This window comes from Phyllostomus discolor, chromosome 6 (assembly GCF_004126475.2).
Source record: "Phyllostomus discolor isolate MPI-MPIP mPhyDis1 chromosome 6, mPhyDis1.pri.v3, whole genome shotgun sequence".
NCBI lineage: Eukaryota > Metazoa > Chordata > Mammalia > Chiroptera > Phyllostomidae > Phyllostomus > Phyllostomus discolor.
Genome location: NC_040908.2, coordinates 69994273 through 70017678, shown reverse-complemented (window position 1 = coordinate 70017678; position 23406 = coordinate 69994273). Strand labels below are relative to the sequence as shown.

The 23406-nt window shown below is 39.8% G+C and overlaps 1 protein-coding gene across 2 annotated transcripts in view; it reads right to left on the bottom strand.

Moving 5' to 3' along the window:
* Positions 1-23406, bottom strand: part of UXS1 (UDP-glucuronate decarboxylase 1) — a 130035-nt gene that overhangs the window by 69323 nt on the left and 37306 nt on the right. For both annotated transcript variants that reach the window (XM_028516406.2, XM_028516408.2), the window contains exon 5: positions 9747-9807. In XM_028516406.2, the coding sequence (XP_028372207.1) occupies positions 9747-9807 (61 nt within the window). The remainder of the gene's footprint in view (positions 1-9746; positions 9808-23406) is intronic.

The window sequence follows — 23406 nt, the reverse complement described above, 5'->3', positions numbered from 1 at the left end:
GCTGCTCAGGTACTTCCCCAAGGGCAGAGGCAGCCAAGACAGACAGCTCCAAAACTCTGCCCCTATAATCAATTTTATTTGAAAAAGAGTGTAGAGAAGTTCAAGCATAAGGGTCTTCCCAAAAACAATGGAGATTTAGGTGGTAAGCAATAAAGAAGGCTGGTAGTTCTTTGAGAACAAGCTAAACCATAAGCCAGCAAACTCAATAGGGAGACCCAGGGAAAGAGACACCTAAGAGTCCTCCTGGGGTCAGAACAAACCTCAAAGACTGGCCCCAAAAGCTACATCTGCAAAGGGGCCAGAATTTAATGGATCAGACTGAGAAGCAATTGATAACCCAAAGCATTGATGAAAGAATAGTTTACTCAACTGGCAATTACTGGAGCCTAACAGTTGGTGTGATACCACCCAAGGCAGACGGCTTAACAGAGAAATCGGGGGAAAGAGAAGGTCAGTAAGAGCCCTGCTAGAACCACTATCATCCTGATGGGGGACTCAAATGTGGGAAAAATTTTAGTTTTGGGTAGTAGCTAATAAGCTCAGTAATCGAATATGTAAAAACATACATCGTTTCAAGAAGTGAAGGATGAGCCACCCTGAGTGCAGGAGATCACAAGCAGGTCCACCTCTGTGCCTCAGGACTGCAAGCAATCAGGGTGGTATCTGAGCCATTGTGCTCCAGGGTGAGATGTCCACTGCCCAGGACACAGAGGAAAGAATGCTGCAGCTTTTTATCTGATTAACTTTTTCCCTGAATTCCAAACTCCTTACCTACCCTTTTCTTCTCCTTATAAAAAGGGTAGGTTTAAAATGGAATTTAAGATGGCTCTTTAGGGTACAAACCTGCAGTTTCCTCAGATCGCGGGCAATCTGAATAAAGTGCCCCTAAAGATGCAATCCCTGTCTCTGCTTATTGGGTTTGGCAGCACAAATGCTGCTTTTCCAGTTTCCATTCCAGCTAAGTGTGTCCATGCCCAAGTCTGTGGCCTGTAAGGAGCAACCATCAGAGCGTCCCACTGCAGGCAACACAAATGTCACTTAAAAGTCAAGTCACTAAACAAATATATAACCAAACAAAAATAAAACTAGTTGAAGGAAAAAGTCAGCCCCATTTGCTATTGCGGCACCATTTGCTTAGCAGGCCCATGACCTCGTTAAACATGACTGACATTTTACTCTTCTGAGCTTATGTCCCCAGGACTGGAAATTACTGGAAAGCAAGAATAGAACTGACTGCTCTCTACAGCCATAGGCAGAAGATAACATTGGAACAAACGCAACCTTGTGTAACAATGCCCCCAACAGCTCAAGGGCCACACAGAGCAACCTCCCACCCTTTTTTAATCCACTTATAATCCAATAAAATCTCAAAGCCCCCACCCCTCAGTGCTAATGTGTCTCTCCACACCATGCCCCTCTCCTTTCTTGGAGAGTGACTAAAAACTTTATTCTGTACATTTTCTTCTCTTCGTGAATTCTTTCAAAGCCTGTGTCACCACCTAACACTAGTCTCTTAAAGGAGAACAGTCTCCAAACTTGCTACATTACACAAGAAGAAACCCCAAAAAACTTGGAATTTTTTATAAAAAATTGTGTATTAATTCGTACACATTTAAACTTCAGTCACCTTCAAAGTACCATATTTTGCCATGTACAATGTATACTTCTTTGCCCAAGTTTTTGAGAGAAAAATAAGGATGAGCATTATACATGGGTAGTACCAATTCTGTATCTGTATAAATGTTTTTAATTCTTTTTATTCACAGGTCAGCACTCAACCACTGAGCCACACCGGCCAGGGCTAATTCTTTTATTTATGCTTATGCATTAAAAATGTAACTCTACCCTGGCTGGTGTGGCTCAGTGGATTCAGTGCCTGCCTGTGAATCAAAGGGTTGCCAGTTGGATTCCCAGTCAGGGCACAGGCCTGGTTTGAAGGCTGGGTCCCCAGTAGGGAGAGGCAACCACATATTGATATTTCTTTCCCACTTTCTCCCTCCCTTTCCCTCTCTCTAAAAACAAAAGATTTTTTCCCTGAAAGTTTGGGCCAAAAATGTGGGTGCACAGAATACACAGGAGCACATTATACATGGCAAAATATGGTACTCCCCATTTGATGCAATACACCTACTGAGACGTTTTTTTCCACTGCTCAAGACAGTTTTTTTTTTAAAGATTTTATTTATTTATTTTTAGAGAGGGAAGGGAGGGAGAGCGAGAGAGAGAAACATCAATGTGCGGTTGCTGGGGTTATGGCCTGCAACCCAGGAATGTACCCTGGCTGGGAATCGAACCTGGGACACTTTGGTTCCCAGCCCGTGCTCAATCCACTGAGCTACGCCAGCCAGGCTCAATACAGTTTTTGAACTTGTTGATTTTGATGCCTTTAGTGCTTCTACCATCTTTTGTTCACCTCTTCCACATCGGCAAAAAGTTTCCCTATGAGGACTGTTTTCATCCAGAGAAACAAAAAAAAGTCACTCATGGCGAGATCAGGTGAATAGGGAGGGTGGGACATGGGGCTCATGCCATTTTTGGTGGAAACCTGCTGAACACTCAGTGTGGTGTGGGCAGGTGTGTGGCAGGAAAAGAAAGTAGAAAGTCTCATAAAGGGGCTTTCTGCTCTTTGTAACACCTGCAAGTCTTGTCAGGACAAAAGCTGAGTAAAAGTTATTTTGAGATAAGGAGCCGGCTAACAGACGTTGCTAAGTAAGGTTATCTCAAGGCCGAAATGTTGACCTTTGTTCTGCTTCTGTCTCTGCATGCTCCCTTGCTTTAGCAGATGAATCCCCCTCCCCTCTTTGTTCTGTAACAAGTATTTAAAGGAACTGTGACGAGCCCAGGTTTGGGCTCAGGATTTGGGATTCTTCTCTGAGTCCCCCGCCAGGGTAATAAAGTTTGTGCTTCATTATCTTCCCCGCGTGTGAGTGACATTTATGCAACAGGTGCACTCATAAATCATCCATCGTGAAATGGCCAAATGCACTGAAAGGCTTTTCAAAAAAAAAAAAATTCACTGAAGCTGAATGCAGCCTCTCACAACACCAGCTGCTACACTGATGTAGATAGGTTTCTAGAACACTTACTTAGCAGGGGAAGCCTGTACTACAAGGGGCCTGCCCTCTAGGAGATGATTGTTTTTTGAGGGGGTCCCCTCTAAAATTTCCACTTTTCTACAAAAACTATGAGATATACAAAGAAACAGGAATGTGACCTGTACACACAAAAAACATGCAGACAACAAAAACCGCCTGTGCAAGAGCCCAGATGTTGAAGTTAACAAAGCTCTTCGAAAAAACAATCACAAATATGCTCAAAGAATTGGGGGGAACCATGTTTAATAGAAGTAACTTGGAACTAAAAAGAGAGAAATGATAAAATAGAAACGAATGGAAACCCTAGAGTTTTAAGTATAATAAAAAAAAAATCGCCAGAGGGAGTCAACATTTACTGCATATAAAAAGATTCAGTGAACTTGAAGATAAATCAAGAGTGCTTACACAATCGAAAGAACAGAGAAAAAAGGAAACTGAGAAGGGGCTCAGACAAATACAGGACACCAACAAGCACACCAGCATGCATGTAATGGAAGTACCAGAAAAGGAGAGAGAGAAAAACAGAAAAGAATATTCAAAGAAATAATGGCTGAAGACTGCCCAAAACTGATAAAATACATTGAAGAAGCTCAAAATACTCCAAACAGGATAAAAATAAAAAAAAAAAAAAAAGAGATGCACACATCATACTAAAACTGCTAAAAATCACACACAACAATAAACTTTTAAAAGCAGTTTTACTGGGGTGAATGCTGTCCTGCAAAATTCATGTCCTTCTTGAAACTTCAGAATGTGACCTTATTTGGAAATGGGACCATTGCAGATGTCATTAAGGTAAGGTCATATAGGAGGAGGGCGAACCCTGAATCCACTATGAGACACACAGCGAGAATATTGTGTGATGACAGCAGCAAGGACTGGAATGAAGACAGTCTCTACAGGCCAAGGAACTCAAGAATCACAGGCAACACCAGAAGCTAAGAGAAGATTTTCCCCTAGAACTGTGATTTTCAACCATTCCACAACACACAAACTAATTACTAAAATCCTGTGACACATCAAAAAATATATTTTTGCTAATCTGACAAAAAAAGTTACACTTTTGATTCATTCATACTGGATGGCCATTGTATTAGCTGCTGCTGTTTTTTCATTTGACAGTCTTAAGGAAAAAGAGGTTAGTGCCCCTGGCTAAATAGTCAGGTATTGCACGTTTTAAAAATTCTTGGTGTGCACCAGTTGAAAATCGCTGCACTAGAGCCTTCAGAGAAAACATGGCTCTGCTTACCTACACCTGGATATCAGACTTCTAGTTTGCAGAACTGTGAGAGATTGAACTTCTTTTGTTTTAAGCCAATGAGTTGGTGGTAGATCTTACAGCAGCCCTAGGACACTAATACAACACAAGAAAAATGACTCCTCACACACAAGGGTACCCTAAAGTGATTAACTGCTGACTTACTGTAACAAATAGAGAGAAACAAGTGGAACAATGTGTTCAAAGTACAGAAAGAAACTATCAGCCATGAACTTCATATATAACCAAAGATAACTTTCAAAAACAAACAAAAATAAGTCAACAAAAAGCAGACCTGCCATATAAGAAATACTAAAGGATGTTCTTCAGGCTGAAAACAAATGATCCCAGACAGTAACTTAGTCTACAGGGAAAAGAAGGGAGGGAGGGGGAAGAGGAATCAATAAAGCAATTATAAAAGGCAATGTAATTGCCTTTTCTCCTGTCTACTCGTAATTGATTTAAAGGCCAAGCTGTAAGAACAACAGTGTAAACATACTTAAAGCCACGGAACTGTACACTTAAAAATGGTTAAAACAATGTTTATGTTATTAATATTTTATCTTAACAAAAACCCAATTATATAACATATATATACTTGTATTATTGGACCTATAAAATAAAGATATATTTTTGACAACAGCAACACAAAGAAGGTCAGTGGTAACAAAACTGAACTGCACTCAGGAAAACGACACTGAAAGGTAACCCAAACCCTCAGCAACAAATGTCCTCAGCAACACATAAAAAACCAGGACAGAATTCCCTTTAAACTATTAGCACTAACCGATGAGTTCTGCAAGGTTACAGGATATAAAAAAATACAAAAATCAACTGTACTTCCAAATACTTGCAATACACAATATAAAATAAAACTAAACACTTCCATTGAAAAGAATACTTCAAAATAAATTAAACAAAACACATGCAAAATATACTGAAAACTACAAAAAAGGTTAAAAGCAATTCATGAAGCCCTAAGTAAATGGAATTTATTAGGAATTTATTAAATACCCATGTTAGGATTGGAAGACAATATTGTTAAATGACAATACTGCCCAAATTGATCTACAGATTCAATGCAATCTCTATCAAAATCCCAACTGGCTTCTTTGGAGAAACTGGCAAATTAATTCTAAAATTCACAAGGAATTATAAGAAACCAGAATAGTCAAAACTATCTTGACAGACTTCCGGCCAAGATGGGGGCATATATAGACACACTGTGCCTCTTCACACAACCAATATAGGAACAACAACAATTTAGAAACAGAATAACAACCAGAACTGACAGAAAATTGAACTGTATGGAAGTCGGTCAACCAAGGAGTTAAAATAGACACATTCATCCAGACCAGTTGGAGGGGCAGAGTCAGACAACCGGGCTGAGAGGGGTCGCAAAAAAAGAGCATTGGGACGGGTGTAAGGCATCCCAGGCATGCAAGACTGAAGCGGGCGGGCCCTGGGCGTGAAAGCGGCGGCTGGCAGACCCCGGCCAAGGGGTGGCAACCGGCAGACCCAGCAAGGTGGCGATTGTGAAGCAAGGCACTGTGTGCAAGGCGGCTGGCTGCCGGGCAGTCCCAGGGTCCCACCGCCAGGAGATAGAGACTCGGGGCACTGATTGAAAACACCTGTGGGGAGTTGAGGCACAGGGAGACTCCCAGCCTCACAGGAGAGGTCATTGGAAAGACCCACAGGGTGCACAAGCCCACTCACATGGGAATTAGCACCAGAAAGGCCCACTTTGCTGGGGGGAAGTGGTAGAAGGGACTGAAGTCCAACAGAGAGCGGAGCAAGCACCATTGTTCCCTCTTGGACCCCACCCCCACTTATAGCATCACAACCCAGCAACTGGTGTGCCCTGCCCTGGTGAATACCTAAGGCTCTGCCCCTCATATGTAACAGGTGCAACAAGACAAAAGAAAAAAAAAAAGATGGCTCAAACAGAAGAAAGCTCCAGAACCAATACTTTTAAGCAACCGAGAGATAGCCAACCTATCTATCTATCATATGCACAGTTCAAAACACTGGTGATCAGGATGCTCACAGAATTGGTTGACTTTGGTCGCAAATTAGATGAAAAAAATGAAGGCTACAATAAGTGAAATGAAGAAAAATGCACAGGGAACCAATAGTGATGGAAAGAAAGTTGTGCCTCACATCAATGGAATGGACCAGAAGGAAGAAAGAAACAACCAAACACAAAAGAATGAAAAAATAAGAATTCAAAAAAATGAAAGGCTTAGGAACCTCCAGGACATCTTTAAACGTTCCAACATCCGAATTATAGGGGTACCAGAAGGGGAAGAGGAAGAGCAACAAGTAGAAAACTTACTTGAACAAATAATAAAGGAGAGCTTCCCCAACCTGGCAAAGGAAATAGACTTCCAGGAAGTCCAGGAAGCTAAGAGAGTCCCAAAGAAGTTGGACCCAAGGAGGAACACACCAAGGCACATCATAATTACATTAGCCAAGTTAAAAATGAAGGAGAGAATCCTAGAAGCAGCAAGAGATAAGGGGACAGTCAACTACAAAAGAGTTCCCATCAGACTGTCAGCTGATTTCTCAAAAGAGACCTTACAGGCAAAAAGGGGCTGGAAAGAAGTATTCCAAGTCATGAAAGGCAAGGACCTACATCCAAGATTGCTCTATGCAGCAAAGCTTTCATTTAGAATGGAAGGGGAGATAAAGTGCTTCTCAGATAAGGTCAAGTTAAAGGAGTTCATCATCACCAAGCCCTTATTTTATGAAATGTTAAAGGGACTTATCTAAGAAAAAGAACATACGAAAAAGATAAAAAACATGTATAGTAAAATGACAGCAAACTCACAACTGTTAACAACCACACCTAAAACAAAAACAAAAAGAAAATAAGCAAACTAGAACAGGAACAGAACCACAGAAATGGAGATCACATGGAGGGTTAGCCACAGGAGAGTGGGAGGAGGAGAGGGGGGAAAAGGTACAAATAAGTAGCATAGATTGTAGGTAGAAAATAGACAGGGGGAGGGCAAGAATAGTATGGGAAATGTAGAAGCCAAAGAACTTATGACACATGGACATGAACTAAAGGGGGGTAATGTGGGTAGGAGAGGGTGTGCAGGGTGGAGGGGAATGAAGGGGGGTAATGGGACAACTGTAATAGCATAATCAATAAAATATATTTTAAAAAATAAAAATAAAAGATAGATGAAAGGGGAAAATAAACTATCTTGAAAAAGGAGAACAAGGTTGAAGGATTCACATTTCCCAATTTCAAATCTTACTACAAAGCTACAGTAAAAGCAAGACTGTATCATACTAGCATAGAATAAACAGAATTCAATGTAATAAATTTGAGAATCTAGAAATATTTATGTTAATGGTCAAGTGATTTCAACAAGTGTCCTAGACAGTTCAAAGGGACATGATTAGTCTTCTCAGCCAATAGTGCTGGACAAGTGGGCAGCCACATGCAAAAGCATGAAAAGAGCCTTATCTAACACCACACATAAAAATCAATTCAATGGGTCATAGACCTAAATGTAAGAACTAAATGGGAGAAAATATTTGCCAATTATATATATGATCAGGAAGTTATATTTAGAATGAAGAAATCTTATAACTCAATAATGAAAAGAAGAATAACCCAATTTAAAAAGTGGGCTAAGTATCTGAATAGACATTTCTCCACAAAGACACAGGAATGGGCAATAATTATAATAACATCGTTAGCCAGTGGGGAAACTCAAACCAACACCATGAGACACACATCATACCTACCAGGAAGCCTACAAATCGAAAGAAAAAAAAAACAGTGTTGGCAAGGAGGAGGAGAAAACTGGGGCCCTCACACACTGCTGATGGGAATGAAAGGGGTACAGTCACTTTGGCAAACAGCTTGGATGTTCCTCAAAAGGTTAAATATAGAGCTACCTACCTATCATGATACATGGGTAAATAAAATGTGGCACATCCATACAATGCAACAGTATATGGTAATAAAAACACATGAAGTACTGATACATGTTACAACATAATGAATCTTAACATGCTAAATGAGAGATGCCAGTCACAAAAGGACAAATATTGCATATCCCACCTAGATGAAACATCCAGAACTGACAAATCTGTGTAGACAGAAAGCAGATGAGTGGTTGCCTAGGGCTTGGACTGCGGGTAGTGGGGTTGGGGGGAAATGGAGAGTGACTGCCAATGGGCACAAGGTTTCTTTTTGCAGTTATGAAAATGTGCTAATACTGGTATGAATGCACAATCCGTGAATATACTAAGAACTAGTGAATTACACACTTTAAAGGATGAATTATATGGTACATAAATTATATTTCAAAAAAACTGTTATTTTTTTAATGCAAAGGTACCACTCTCTTTGGACATATTTCAACAGAATATTTCAATAGTTCACCAGAACTCTTTCATTGGTAGATTTGTGTTGATGTTTAACAGTAAGACCACTAGCTGAGGAAGTCCCCCCTGGAGTCACTAAAGTGGTGTGTGAGCCAGAAAAGGTTTCAAAAACCAGTGCTCTAGAAGTTTCACATTTCCTCAGAAAGTGATACACTGGGTAATCGTATGACTCAGCAGTTCCACTCTTAGGTATACATCCAAAAGAAATGAAAACCACGTCCACACAAAAACTTGTACATATATATTCACAGAACCATTATTCACAACAGCTTCAAAGTACAAACCCCAATGACATCAATTGATGAATGGATAAATAAATGTGGTACATCCACACAGAGGAATACTGTTGAGTCATAAAAAGGAATGCAGTATTGATTCATGCTACAGCATAGATGAACCCTGGGAAAATTATTCTAAGAAATCAGATACTAAAGAACACATATCATTTTGTTTGTATAAAATGTCCAAAACAGAAGAATCCACAGAGACAGAAAGTAGTTACAGCCATTGCCACAAGGTGGAGGTAGGGAGATGGAAAATGACTGTTCATGGGCCTTGCAGGGGACGGGGTCAGTTTCTTTTTGGATTGATAAAAATATTCTAGAATTAGAACATGGTGCTATTTCACACCTTTGTGAATATAATAACCACTGAATTGTATACTCCATAAGGGTGAATTTTATGGTATGTAAATTATACCTCAACTTAGAAAGCAAGTTTCTTTTTTTTTTTAAAGATGTTATTTATTTATATTTAGAGAAAGGGGAAAGGAGAGAGAAAGAGAGGGAAAGAAACATCAATGGTGGTTGCATTTTGCATGCCCCCTACTGGGGACCTGGCCTGCCACCCAGGCATGTGCCCTGACTGGGAGTCAAACCAGCAACCCTTTGGTTCCCAGGCCGGCACTCAATCCACTGAGCCACACCAGCCAGGGCAAAAAGCAAGTTTCTGAATACTACAAATATTAATCAGATATGCAAACTTACCAAAATTCTTTTACGATCCTTTTCTGATAAAAATTTTACTGGAGGGTATTTCTGAGTAAAGCTGTATAATACAAAGAGATTAAAAAGAAAAAGTTAAACATCCCATGTGAGTATTTTCTCTGCCTACCATCAAAACAAATGCCAGATTTTAGAACTGTTACTGTTTGTTCCTTCTCTCTCTACTCCGTGTGTGGCAGGAACCAAGCAAACAGTGGCTAATTTCAATTCAAGAAACAGTTAACCTGCTCCTTGTTTTGAATCAAGCTAAGGGTATGCCAAAGCTAAACACAGAATGAGGGAGGTGGTGGCTTTCTCATGATGCTGTACCAGGGCCTAGAAAAAAGAAAACAGCTGTAGAAGACGTGTCCTGGGGGAGTAAGGGAAGACCTTAATAAAGTTGATTCTCCTGATTTGGACAGGTTCACAAATCCAGCACCCACTTCCTGCCTTGTGCCACTGGGCAAAACGATTGGGCATCAACACTTTCTCTCTCAGTCTATTTGGAACCTACTATATGTCTCATCTTTCAATGCCTCTTGCCCCAGGTATAATGGTGCCATGGGTCCCAACCCACATGGGTATTTCAGGAGCAGGATAGCATAAATTGTATATAAGATATCAAATGAGAGTTGTAAGTGCAGATTTGAAATAGCCTTTCTTAAAGTGCTTTCAATAAATTCCAAAAAGTTGGCTTTATTGTTAATACTTCAACTGGAGAGGTGCTGGGCCAGGGGCACTGCCTCCATCCTCTCCGTGTGGTCACATCACCAGCTTGGATACAGAATGCATTTCCTCATTGATTGTGGAAATGAACAGAATATGACAGGTTATTAGAAGGCCTTGAAGCAAGTGTTCCTCATCTCCTAAAAGAACGATTAAATTGGAGCATGGAGCAGGCAGACTTTCCTTTATAGTGCAGACGAGCTCCCATTAGGAGCTTCTAGATTTTCAAAAGGTCAAGCTCTCCTTACAGACTACAAAAAGAGAGGTAGCCAGGTGGGAAAATCTAAAGGTGTGGGTGAGCATCCCAGCCTCCCCTGTTAGTTCTGTGCACCTCAGTACTTCCTGCTCTGTCTGCCAGGCAGGGGCCATCTTTTTTTCTTTTTAATTTTTTTCAATTTCTTTTTCACTTACAGTTGACATACAATATTATATTAGTTTCAGGTGTACACCAGAATGATTAGATACTTACATACTTTATGCAGTGATCACCCTGATACAACAGGGGTTGCTGTCCTTGGAACGTCCCACCCAAGTAAGTGCTTACCCTGCTCTGGAGCTGGTTAAGTTCTGCCTGCAGTCAGAGCCATGCTGCAGGCCGTGAGGAGGCCTGCCAGATGCCTTCTCAGGGAAGTGGCACTCTCTGCCATGCCAAACACTTCCTCAACACTCAGGTGGAGGACGGCAAAGTACACTTCAGCAGGGCTCATGTGCAACCCTCACACCTGCCCCAATTCCCCATGTTCTTTCTCTGAGCACCTCACACCCACCAATGCAGACTCAGCCCCCAGTTCCAAACTCCACCAGTGGAATAAAGTAGGAATCCAACAATAAATCTTTTCTTATCACCCCAAATTAATTGTTTAGTAATTATTTTATGCCATTCAGACTCAAACCTTACTACTTAATGGGACAGTCAGTAAAGTTTTTCACAGAATTTAAATTAATCATTATTTGCTATCTATTCAAAGAACATTTAAAGACACGAAGATGAAATTTTTAAAATGGAATATAATCAAAGTATTAGGAAATGAAGATGTGGTATGAAAGAGAAAAAGCCTGCATAATCCCCTCATGTGGACTTCTAAAGTGGCATCATCCCCATTTCTCTCCTGAATCAATATAACTATCACCTTTCAAAAATATCACCTTTCAAAGTGGCCTTTCTTCAGGGCCACTTTGCTCAAAGTGACGAGCACATTAAGACAACATTATTTCCAGTAACATTCTGATCTTGCCAGTGTTGAGATGATGGTTTGATCATTCTTATCACACAATCAATCAAGAAAAATAAAACTAGACAGAGCTCCAAAAATTTCTACCACAAAGCCAAGTTTGGGCTTGACTTTCTAACCAAAACGTTCACTCAGGCTCATCTGTCACCTGACTTGTTCACCAACCTGAAGAAAGAACAGAACCACTTCAAAATAACTCATAAGGCAGAGCCAAGAAGCAAATTTTTAACCTTTGCACCTATTTTAAAGGTAACTCTGACTGTTTAAGAAGCATTAAGTTACTGGTAAATTCCTTAAGAGTATATTTATACCTGTGCTTCTCCTGGTTTAAAAAGCACAGAGAGGCAATTCAGTAAGTATGCAGAAAGAGCCTGAGCTTATGTCCTCCCACAGACTCAACCAGTCTACAGCTACATATGGAACAGCTCACTCTGAAAAAGACCTGACACTAGCCGAACACTCCCTCCTCACAGCAAAGATAAAAGGGCCACCTCCAATCGGGTAGTAGAGGCAGAACACTTGGTCTTGCAAAAAAACCCCACCCCAGGCATAGTGACCTACATACAATCAAGAGAGATCTCACAAATACAGAGTTTCTCCCTGAAAAAGAAGGGATTGTGCCCCACATATGGCACCCCAACCCTTGGAACCTACGTGGGAGAGATGAGCCCCTGCCAAAACACCTAGCTGTGAAACACAACAGGGTTTACGGCCTAGGACAGCCAAAGGGCTATTAGTCACAGATTCAATCTTAAAGGGCTCACCAGCACAAAAGCAGCAGTTTAAAGAGCATTTATATTCATATGTGAATGGTAATCATTTACTGATTTAAAAGCATCCCCTGGAGGGGCAGAAGACAACTGGAACTCCCTCAGGGACACAGGCACTGGCAAGAGGCATTTTTACATTCTCCCTCCACCCAATGCAGAAGCACCCAAGTACAGACCTTGAAGGAAGAAATAAACAAATACAGTAATAGAGGAATTTAATATCCCACTAAAGTGAATGAATAGATTATTTGGAGATAAAATCATTAAGTATGTGCCTTAAATGACACATGAAAGCAGATGAACTTAATATATCTATTAAGTTGACAGAGCATTCTAACCAAAAGCACCAGAATACATTCTTCTTAATACTCATGAAACATTTCGCCAAGACAAATCATTTGTTCCATCACAAAACAAGTCATAGTAAATTTAAGACGACTGAAATTATATCAAGCATCTTTTCTGGTCACGATGGTATTACACTGGAAAGCAATTTCACAAAGAAAACTGGAATAATCAGAAATACATACAGATTAAACAACATGATGCTGAACCAAGTGGTCAACAAAAAGCAAAGGTAAAATAAAAAACACCCTGAGACAAAACAATGCAAATATAACACACCAAAATCCATGGAATACAGCAAAAGCAGTTCTAAGAAGAAAGTTTACAAATCATACTGACCTACCTAAAGAAACAAGAAAAATCTCTAATGAACAATGTAACTTTACAACTAAAGAAACTTTAAAAAAAAGAGCAAAGTTACTGAAAGAAAGAAAATAAAGATGAGGGTGGAAATGAAAACAACAACAACAACAAAAAATCAATGAAAATTAAGCTGCTTCTGAGTTCCGGCCAAGATGGAGGCCTAAGTAGAAACCCTTTGCTTCCTCGCACAACCAAAAGGAGGATAACAACCAATCTAAAATCAACAAACAACCAAAAGTGCCAGAAAATCAAACTGCATGGAACTCCGACAACCAAGGAATTAAAGAAAAAATCAAGAACAAGCAGACCAGTAAGGTAGACCACAGGGGCAGACTCAGAAAAACCACAGGGAGGCGGCGGAGGGGAGAGGCTGACTGCCTAGCTCCCCAGAGCTGCACGGGAGGGACTGACTTAAGGAGCAAACTGAGACTCAGAGTTGACTGTGGGCTAAGGCTGGGGTTGCTGCAGTGAAAGATACTTCCAGTCCCACAGGAGAGTCTGTTGGAAAGTACGCTAGAGACAAGCAGGTGGGCTGCACTGTTCCGGCTCTGGCCCCTCCCACACAGGCCACGCAGCAAAGAGGGTTGCCCTGCCTGGGTGAATACCTGAGGCCCCGACCCCTTACAGCCTATCAGCTGTGCCAAGACAAAGAAATATGGCCCAAATGAAAGAATGCAGCAAAACCTCAGAAAGAAAACTAAGCAATGAGAAGATTGCCAACTTATCTGATGGAGAATTTAAGGCCCTGATAATCAAAATGCCTGCAGACCTGATTGGGCTTGGTTGAAAAATTAAAGAACAAATGAAAGATACTCAAAATGAAATAAAACAAAATATTCAGGGAACCAACAGTGGCAAGAAGGAAACCAGGATTCAAAGCAACAATTTGAAACAAAAGGAAGAAATAAACATCCAATTGAATTACAACGAAAAAACAAGAATCCAAAAAAATAAAGAGAGGCTGAGGATTCTCTGGGACAACCTAAAACATTCCAATATCCGAATTATAGGGGTGCCAGGAGAACAACAGCAATAAGTTGAAAACTTATTTGAACAAATAATGAAGGAAAACTTCCCCAATCTGGTGAAGGAAATAGACTTTAGGAAGTCCAGGAAGCTCAGAGAGTCCCAAAGAAGTTGGACCCAAAGAGGAACACACCAAGCCACATTATCATTAAGTTACCCAAGATTAAAGACAAAGAGAAAATCCTAAAAGCAGCAAGAGAAAAGGAGAGAGTTACCTACAAAGGAGTGCCCAGAAGGCTATCAGCTGATTTCTCAAAAGAAATCTTACAGGCAAGAAGGGGCTGGAAAGAAGTATTTGAAGTCATGAAAGGCAAGGACCTATATCCAAGATTACTCTATCCAGCAAAGCTATCATTTAGAATGGAAGGGCAGATATAAAGTGCTTCCCAGTTAAGGTCAAGTTAAAGGAATTCATCATCACCAAGCCCTTATTATATGAAATGTTAAAGGGACTTATCTAAGAAAAAGATCAAAAATATGAACAGTAAAATGACAACTCACAACTATCAACAAATGAACCTAGAAAAAAGAAAAACAATGAAAGCAAAAACTAAGCAAACAACCAGAACAGGAACAGAATCAGAAAAATGGACATCACATGGAGAGATTTCAGTGGGGAGGGGGAAGGGAGGAATGCGGGGGAAGGTACAGGGAAGAAGAAGCATAATTAGTAGGCATAAAATAGGTGGGGAGAGATTAAAAAAATGGTATAAGAAACAAAGGACTCAAAGAACTTATATGTACAACCCAGGGCCATGAACTAAGGAGAGGGAATGCTGGAGGGTTGGGGGTCAGGGTGGAGGGGGATAAAGGGGGAAAAGTTGGGAAAACTGTAATAGCATAATCAATAAAAATTTCTTAAAAAAAACTAAGCTGCTTCTTTCAAAAAAATTTTTACAAATCTTTTCTAGATTTGCTAAAAGATAAAGACTCAAAATCAAAAATGAAAAGTTACAACTGATGCCAAAAAACAATCATAAGGTATCACTATGAACAGTTATTCAATAACAAACTGGACAACTGTAAAGAAATGGACAAATCTGTAAAAACATATTTTCCACAGCTGAGGCATGAAGAAACAGAAAATCTGAACAGACTTATTAATAGTAAGAAGACTGAATCAGTAATCAAAAAACCCCTAACAAAAAGAAGTCCAGGAGGATATCCAAGATGGTGGTGAAGTAGGTAGAAGATACACTCACCTCCTCCACAGACCAAACTGCAATTGCAACTAAATTATAGAAAAATGATCCTGAATAAACAACTAAAGACTAGCTGAAGAGATGTCTTATTACAAAGGATTTATAGAAGAAGGCACTTCAAGACTAACAGGAAGGGTGAAGTCCTGAAAAGGGCTGGCTCCGCTCCTATGAGCAGAAGCTGAGGCTCCAGAGGGGACTACCTCAACTGCTGGGGATTCCCCAGAAAGAACATGGGGTCACAACCCCAAGCCAGACTCCCCAGCTCAGAGCACCACAGCAGGAAAGAGGTGCACATATAACATCTGGCTCTGAAAAGCAGTGGGATTTCTGTCTCTCAGGAAGAGACAGGAGTCTACTAGAGACATGGGTGCCCTCTTTAAGGGCCAAAACACAAACTCCTGTTTACAATCACTAACCCTGGGCTCTAACACAGGGAAGGAGGAATAGACTAGAGTTGCATGAGGAGAGATTGGGGTTTGTCTCTGGAGAGAGGGCTGATGGACAGCCCCCAGAATCCCAGCGCTGACTCCTTCCATACTGCAGAAACAATCTTGATCTTTCTCGGGCGCAGCATTCCTGACAGTGTGGAATCACCCTTGGGGAATGCAATAGTTCCACCCTCTGAACTCTCTGTAGCCCCACCCCACAAAGCTTGTACCCTGCTGAAAGCCAGGGTGTAGAGGTCTGGGCAGGCTCATGGATGTAACTGACTGAGTTGTATGGCTTTGAGAGAAGCACCATTCACCCCATATTTTCGTGAACCTGACAAGAGCTTCTCCCTCATAGGAGATCTCCAGTCTCACCATTCAGGCTCCAGGGGCCCCACCCACACAATTCCTAGTGGCTCTGTTCCACTGAAATCCGGGCAAAATCTGGGACAAACTGAGTTGTATAGCTATGGAGTGTGGGCCACTCCCTCACCTTCACTGGAAGCCTGACCAGCACCTCCCCATCAGTGGAGACCCACTAGTTCCATCCTATCAACTCCCCAAGGCCATACCCTGCTGAGCTCTGTCTCCTCCAGGCAGAATCTGGGACAGACTAATTTGTGTGGCTCTAGGTCAGGGGTCACTTGTCCCTTGAAGGTCCCACAGAGCACATCCTCCCTTCACACGACCAATTCTTGGTCTGTTTGAACCTGATAAACTCTGTTGGCATCCTCAGCATTCTCCACGACCCCGCCAACGCAAAGGTGTGTGAGCACCCAGCAGCTGGCAGTTAGACTTGATATACCCAGGGACATTTGCTGAGTATACTCAGAATCAGCACTGGCACCAAGTTTGAACAGCCACCAATATGATGAACACCATCCGCCCCAACCTGGTAACTTAATAAGAACCTATTTCATGCAACACAAATACTACCAGAGGCCATCTCACTGACTGAACCTAGCAGGTAACCAATAGGCAGAAGCAGGCAGAGGTGGAACTCGGGGTGCCCTAGGACTTTTGCTCGCCCCTGGGCCTGGTGCTGGTAAAATCCAGCCTTGGCAGCTTGGTCCTTCCAGTGTGCACACAGGCTCAGCACAGGCAGCCACAAAGTGAATCACCTACAGTTTCTGAGAGGTTGCCCAGAGCCAGTCACAAGTAGCAATTGACATGGCCTGCACCAGAGTCCCTCCCAAGAGACCCAGATCCAAAACACCCAACAGGCCAACTTCAAACAACATCAGAGCAAGATCCAATGAGATTCAGAAGCAGCATTTCCAAAGAAGACCTGGGCAAGCAACAAACCCTAGAAATTCCATTTCATGTGCTCAGCATCTATACAGCAACTCCCACACCATGGTCAAGCCTAAGTCTCACAGTCAACCAGCCTGAGGGCTCGTCAAAGGCAAAGACTCAAAATACAACAGAAGGGCTCACATAGTCTGCCCAAGGAACACTGCTGAGGCACCCAGCACAGGGATAAAGGAAACTGCACTACCAGACCCCACAGGACACCTACTACATGAGCCCACTGCACAAAGATCGGGAGTCATAGAAAACCTACCTAATACACAGAGACAAACATAAAGAGGCAACCAAAATGGGAAGACAAGGAAACAGGCCCCAAATGAAAGAACAGGAAAAATCTCCAGAAAAACTGCTAAATGAAATGAAGGCAAGCAATTTATCAGATTTCAAACAAATAGTTATAAGGATTTTCAACAGCATGAAAAAGGGACCAATCAGAAATGGAGAATACACTGGAAGGAATGAAGAGTAGGCTGAATAAAGTAGAGGACTGAATCAGCAATTTGGAAGACAAGGTAAAAAAAAAAACACCAAATCAGAACAGGGAAAAACAATGGATAGTTTAAGGAACCTCTGATACAAAGTGAAGCATAATAAAATCCACAGCCTAGGGCACAGGGGGCAAACACAAGGACCACAGGCCAAATCCAGCCCTCTACCGTGTTTTATCCAGTCTGGCACCAGTGAAAATGAGTTTGACAGGCCTACAGGGATAGCAAAGGAGAAAAGAGAAAGGGATCGAGAATCTATTTGAAGAAATATTGACCAAACACTTTCCTAACCAGGTAAAGAAAAAAGACACAAAGGCCAGGAAGTGCAGTAAGTCCCAAATAAGATGAACCCAAACAGGCCCACACCAAGAAACGTTATTATTAAAATGCCAAAGGTTAAAGACAGGAAATGTTAAAAGCTGCAACAGAAAAACAGTTACCTACAAGGGAGCTACCATAATATTGACAGTGGATTTCTCAACAGAAACATTTCAGGCTAGAAGGGATTGGAATGAAATACTCAAAGTAAAAAAGCAAGGGCCTACAACCAAGATTATTATACACAGCAAAGCGATAATTTAAAATTGAAGAAATAAAGGGCTTCCCAGACAAGAAAAAGCTAAAGGAGTTTATTACCACCAAACCAGTATTATAAGAAATGTTAAAGGGCCAAGAAGGAGAAGGAAAAAAAAAAGAAAACAAAAAACAAAAAACAGAAACACAGTTAAAATAATAAAATGGCAAGAAATACATATCTATCAATGACCACTTCAAATGTAAGAGGCTAAAGTACTCCCATCAAAAGACATAGGACAGCTGAATGAATGGATAAGAAAACAGGACCCATATATACAAGGTCTGTCTGGAAAAAGTCCAAATATTATTACTATAATGAAAATGGTTTGTGCAACACTGATGTAACCTGGCAGCCAAGGAGAGTGGACTGGAATGTGCATGCATAAACAATGACAACTTCACTGTACTAGTCACAGGGACAGTAGATAACATTGAGTGAGCATGTATACTGTGTAGCCGTCACATTCAAAATGAATGAGCAAATAGAGCAACAAATCTGCATCAAATTTTGCATTAAGCTTGTACATTCTTCTGTGGAAACTATTTGGATGATTCAGAAGGCCACAGCTATGGGCAACTGGTGACTGGCAGCTTCATCATGACAATGCACCCACTCATGTATCACATCTAGCGCAGCTTTTCCACAAAACATCAAATCACCCAGGTGACTCAGCCCCTCTACAGCCTGCATTTGGCACCCTGCGACTTCTGGCTTTTCCCAAAACTAAAATCACCTTTGAAAAGGAAGAGATTTCAGACTGTTGATGAGATTCAGGAAAACAAGACAAGGCAGCTGATAATGACTAAGAGAACCGTATGAGGTCCCAAGGTGCCTAGTGTGAAGGGGACTGAGGTATCATTAACCTATGTGCAATGTTTCTTTTATCTTCTTCAATAAATGTCTCTGCTATATGCTGCCTACAAATCACCCACATAAGAATGAAAGATAAAGTAAAGGGATGGAAAAAAATACTTCTTGCAAATGGAAAGGTAAAAATTCTGGGGTAGCAATACCTATATCTGAAAAAAGAGACATTAAAAGAAAAGTTATAGTGAGAGACAAAGAAAGACACTACATAATGATAAAAAGAACAATTTAACAAGTGGATATAATCCCAATAAACATTATGCACCCAACATAGGAGCACCAATATATATATATATGTAAAGCAAATCTTAAAAAACTTAAAAAAACAACAAAGCCCAAAGTGAATAAAATAAAAGGAATAAAGATCAGAGCAAAAATGAATCAAAGAACTGGTTCTTTAGAAAAATAAACAACACTGACAAACCTTTAACTAGACTCATCAAGAAAAAGAGGACCCAAATAAACAAAATCAGAAATGAAAGAGAAGTAACAGCTGACACCAAAGAAATACAAAGGACTGTAAGAAAATATGACGAACAACTATACCCCAACAAACTGAACAATCTGGAAGTAATGGATAAATTCCTAGAAACATACAATCTTTCAAAACTGAAACTAGAAGAACCAGATAATCTGAATAGACAGATTACAACTAGTGAAACTGAAGCATTAATTAAAAAAAAAAAAAACAAGCCTTGAACCAAATGAATTTACACAGGTGAATTTTACCAGACAAGCAGAGATCTAACACCCTCCCTTCTCAAACTATTCCAAAAATTTCAAGAGGAGAGAAGACTCCCAAGTTCATTTTATGAGGCCAGCATTATTCTAATTCCAAAACCAGATAAAGACAATCCAAAAAAGAAAATTACAGACAAATATGCATGATGAACACAGATGCTAAAATCCTCAACAAAATCTTAGCAAACCAGATCCAGCAATACATTAGGAAGATCATACACCATGATCAGGTAGAATTTATTCTGGGAATGCAAGGTTTATAAAATATCCACAAGTCGATAAATGTGATATAACACATAAAAACTAAAAAATAAGCCCTGGCTGGTGTAGGTCAGTGGATTGAGTGCAGGCCTGAAAACCAAAGGGTCACTGGTTCAATTCCCAGTCAGAGCACATGACTGCGTTGCAGGCCAGGTCCCCAGTATGGGGCCATGCAAGAGGCAACCACACATTGATGTTTCTTGCCCTCTCTTTCTCCTTCTCTTCCTCTCTCTCTGAAATAAATAAAATCTTTAAATAAATAAATAAATGATAAAGAATAAAAATTACAGGGTCATATCAATAGATGCAGAAAAAGCATTTGGTAAAATCCAGTACCCCATATATGATAAAAAGTCTAAGCAATGTGGGAGGAGAGGAAACAAACCTAAACATAATAAAATCCATATATGACCAACCCTTAGCTAGCACCATACTCAATGGGCAAAAATGACAAATATTCCCTTCACATCAGGAACAACACAGGGATGTCCACTTCACCACTCTTAGTGCTAGAAGGCTTAGCCACAGCAATCAGACAAAAAGAAATAAAAGGCATCAAATAGTAAAGGTTGTAAAACTGCCAATTATTTACAGATGGCATGATACTGTATATAAAAAACCTTAAAGATTCCACACACACACACACACACACAAAAACCCCACTAAAAGTGATCAATGAACCCAGTAAATTTGCAAGATATAAAATAAAGATCCAGAAATCAGCTGTACTTTTATATGTATCATTAATGAACTATCAGAATGGCAAACTAAGAAAACAATCCCATTTACAATTATATGAAAAAATGAAGTATCTACAAATAAATTTAACCTAAAATACCTATTCTCGGAAAATTATAAGACTGAAGAAAGAAACTGAAGAAGGTACAAGTAAGTGGAAGCATATACTGTGTTCATGGACAGAAGGAATTAACACCATTAAAATGTCATACCACCCAAAGAAATCTACAGGCTCAATGCAATTCCTATCAAGCTATCAATGGCATATTTCAAAGAATTAGAACAAGTATTCCCACAATTTATATAGAACCATAAAGACCCTGAATCTTGAGAAAGAAGTTGAAGGAATCACACTATCTGATATCAAACTATACTACAAGGTCACAAGTAATCAAAACAGCATGGAACTGGCATAAAAACAGACACATAGATCAATGAGATAGAACAGAGCTCAGAAATAAACCAATGTCCTTATGGTCAATTAATATTTGACAGAGGAGTCAAAAACATACAATGGAGTAAAGATAATCTATTCAGTAAGTCATGTTGGGGAAATTGGACAGATATGTGCAGAAAAATGAAACTAGATCATCTTCTTACACCATACACAAAAATAAACTCAAAATGGATTAAAGATTTAAATGTTATACTCAAAACCATAAAACTCCCAGAAGAAAACATAGTCAGTAAAATCTCAGACATTTCTCATAGCAATATTTTTTCTCATAAATCATCTTACATAAAGGAAAGAATAAAAAATAAACAAATGGATCTACATCAACTAAAAAGTTTTGGCTCAGCAAAGGAAACCATCAATAAAATCAAAAGACAACCCACTAAATGGGAAAACATATACACCAGTATATCTGATAAGGGGATAATATGCAAAATTTATAAAGAATGTATGAAACTCAACACCAAACAAAACCACACAATCCAATTAGAAAATGGGCTAAGGACATGACTAGACACTTGTCCTAAGGGGACATAGAGATAGCTAATAGACACATGAAAAGATGCTCAATGTCACTAATCAGAGAAATGCAAATTAAAACCACAATGAGATATCATCTCACATCTGTCAAAATGGCTGTCATCAATAAATCAACAAACAACAAATGCTGGAGAGGATGAGGAGAAAGGGGAACCCTTGTACACTGTTGGTGAGAATGCCAACTGGTGCAGTCACTGTGGAAAGCAGTATGAAGTTACCTCAAAAAATTAAAAACTGAATTGCCTTATGACCCAGCAATTTCACTTCTGGAAATTTATCCAAGAAACTCAAAACACTAATTCGAATGGATATATACATTCTTGTGTTCATTGCAGCATTATTTACAATAGACAAGATTTGGAAGTAGCCAAAAGTCCATTAGTACATAAGTGAATAAAAAGCTGTGGTATATCTACACAATGCAATACTACTCAGCGATAAAAAAAGAAGGAAATCTTACCCTTTGCTACAGCACTGATAGACCTGGGGAGCACTATGCTAAGTTATATAAACCAATCAGGGAATGACAAATGTCATATACTTTCATTCATGTGGTATCTAATGAACAAAACAAACTAACAAACAGAAACAGACTCACAGAGAACAGACTGACATCTCTCAGTGGAAAGGGATGAAGGTGAAGGAATTAAGAAAAGAAAATCTCATAGACACAGATAGCAGTATAGTGATTGCCAGAGGGAAAGAGGGGTGAGGGTGGAAAGGGTATAGGGGAGATAAATGGTGATGAAAGGAAACTTTATTTGAGGTTGTGAACACACAATACAATATACAGATGATGTATTATAGAAATGTACACCTGAAACCTATATATTTTTATTAACCAATATCACCCCAATAAATTCTAAATTAATTTAGTAAGAAATAAAATGTCCAGGAACAGATGGCTTCACTGGTGAACTCTCTCAAACATTCAAAAAAGATTTACTGCCCATATTTCTCAAATCTAAAAAACTGGAGAAGAGAATGCTTTCAAAGTCATTTTAGGAAGCCTACATTACTCTTTTTTTCAAAACCAGAAAAGGAAAACACACAAAAAGAAAAACACTATAGGTCAATATACGCGATGAACACAGATGTAAAAATTGTCAACCAAATAATGGCAAACTGAATTTAACAATACATTGAAACAATCATCGCCATGATCAAGTCAGGGATGCAAAGATAGCTCAACATTGACAAATCAATCAATGTGACACACCACATGAACAAAATAATAGATAAAATCATATGATCTTATCAATAAATGCAGATAAAGCATTTGACAAAATTCAACATCCACTTACAAAAAAAAACTCTTGACAAAGTGGGCATAGATGAAACTTACTTCAATGTAATAAAAGCCATACTATATGGCAAACCCACAGGTAACATCATAGTCAATGGTGAAAAGCTGAAAACTTTTCCTCTAAGACAAGGAACAGGAAAAGGATAGCCACTGTCACTAGTTTTATTCAATATAGTATTAGACATCCTAGACAGAGCAATTAGACAGGAAAAAGAAATAAAAGGCACTTAAACTGTGAAAGAAAAAGAAAACTGTCCCTATTTACAGATGACATGATTTTATAAATAG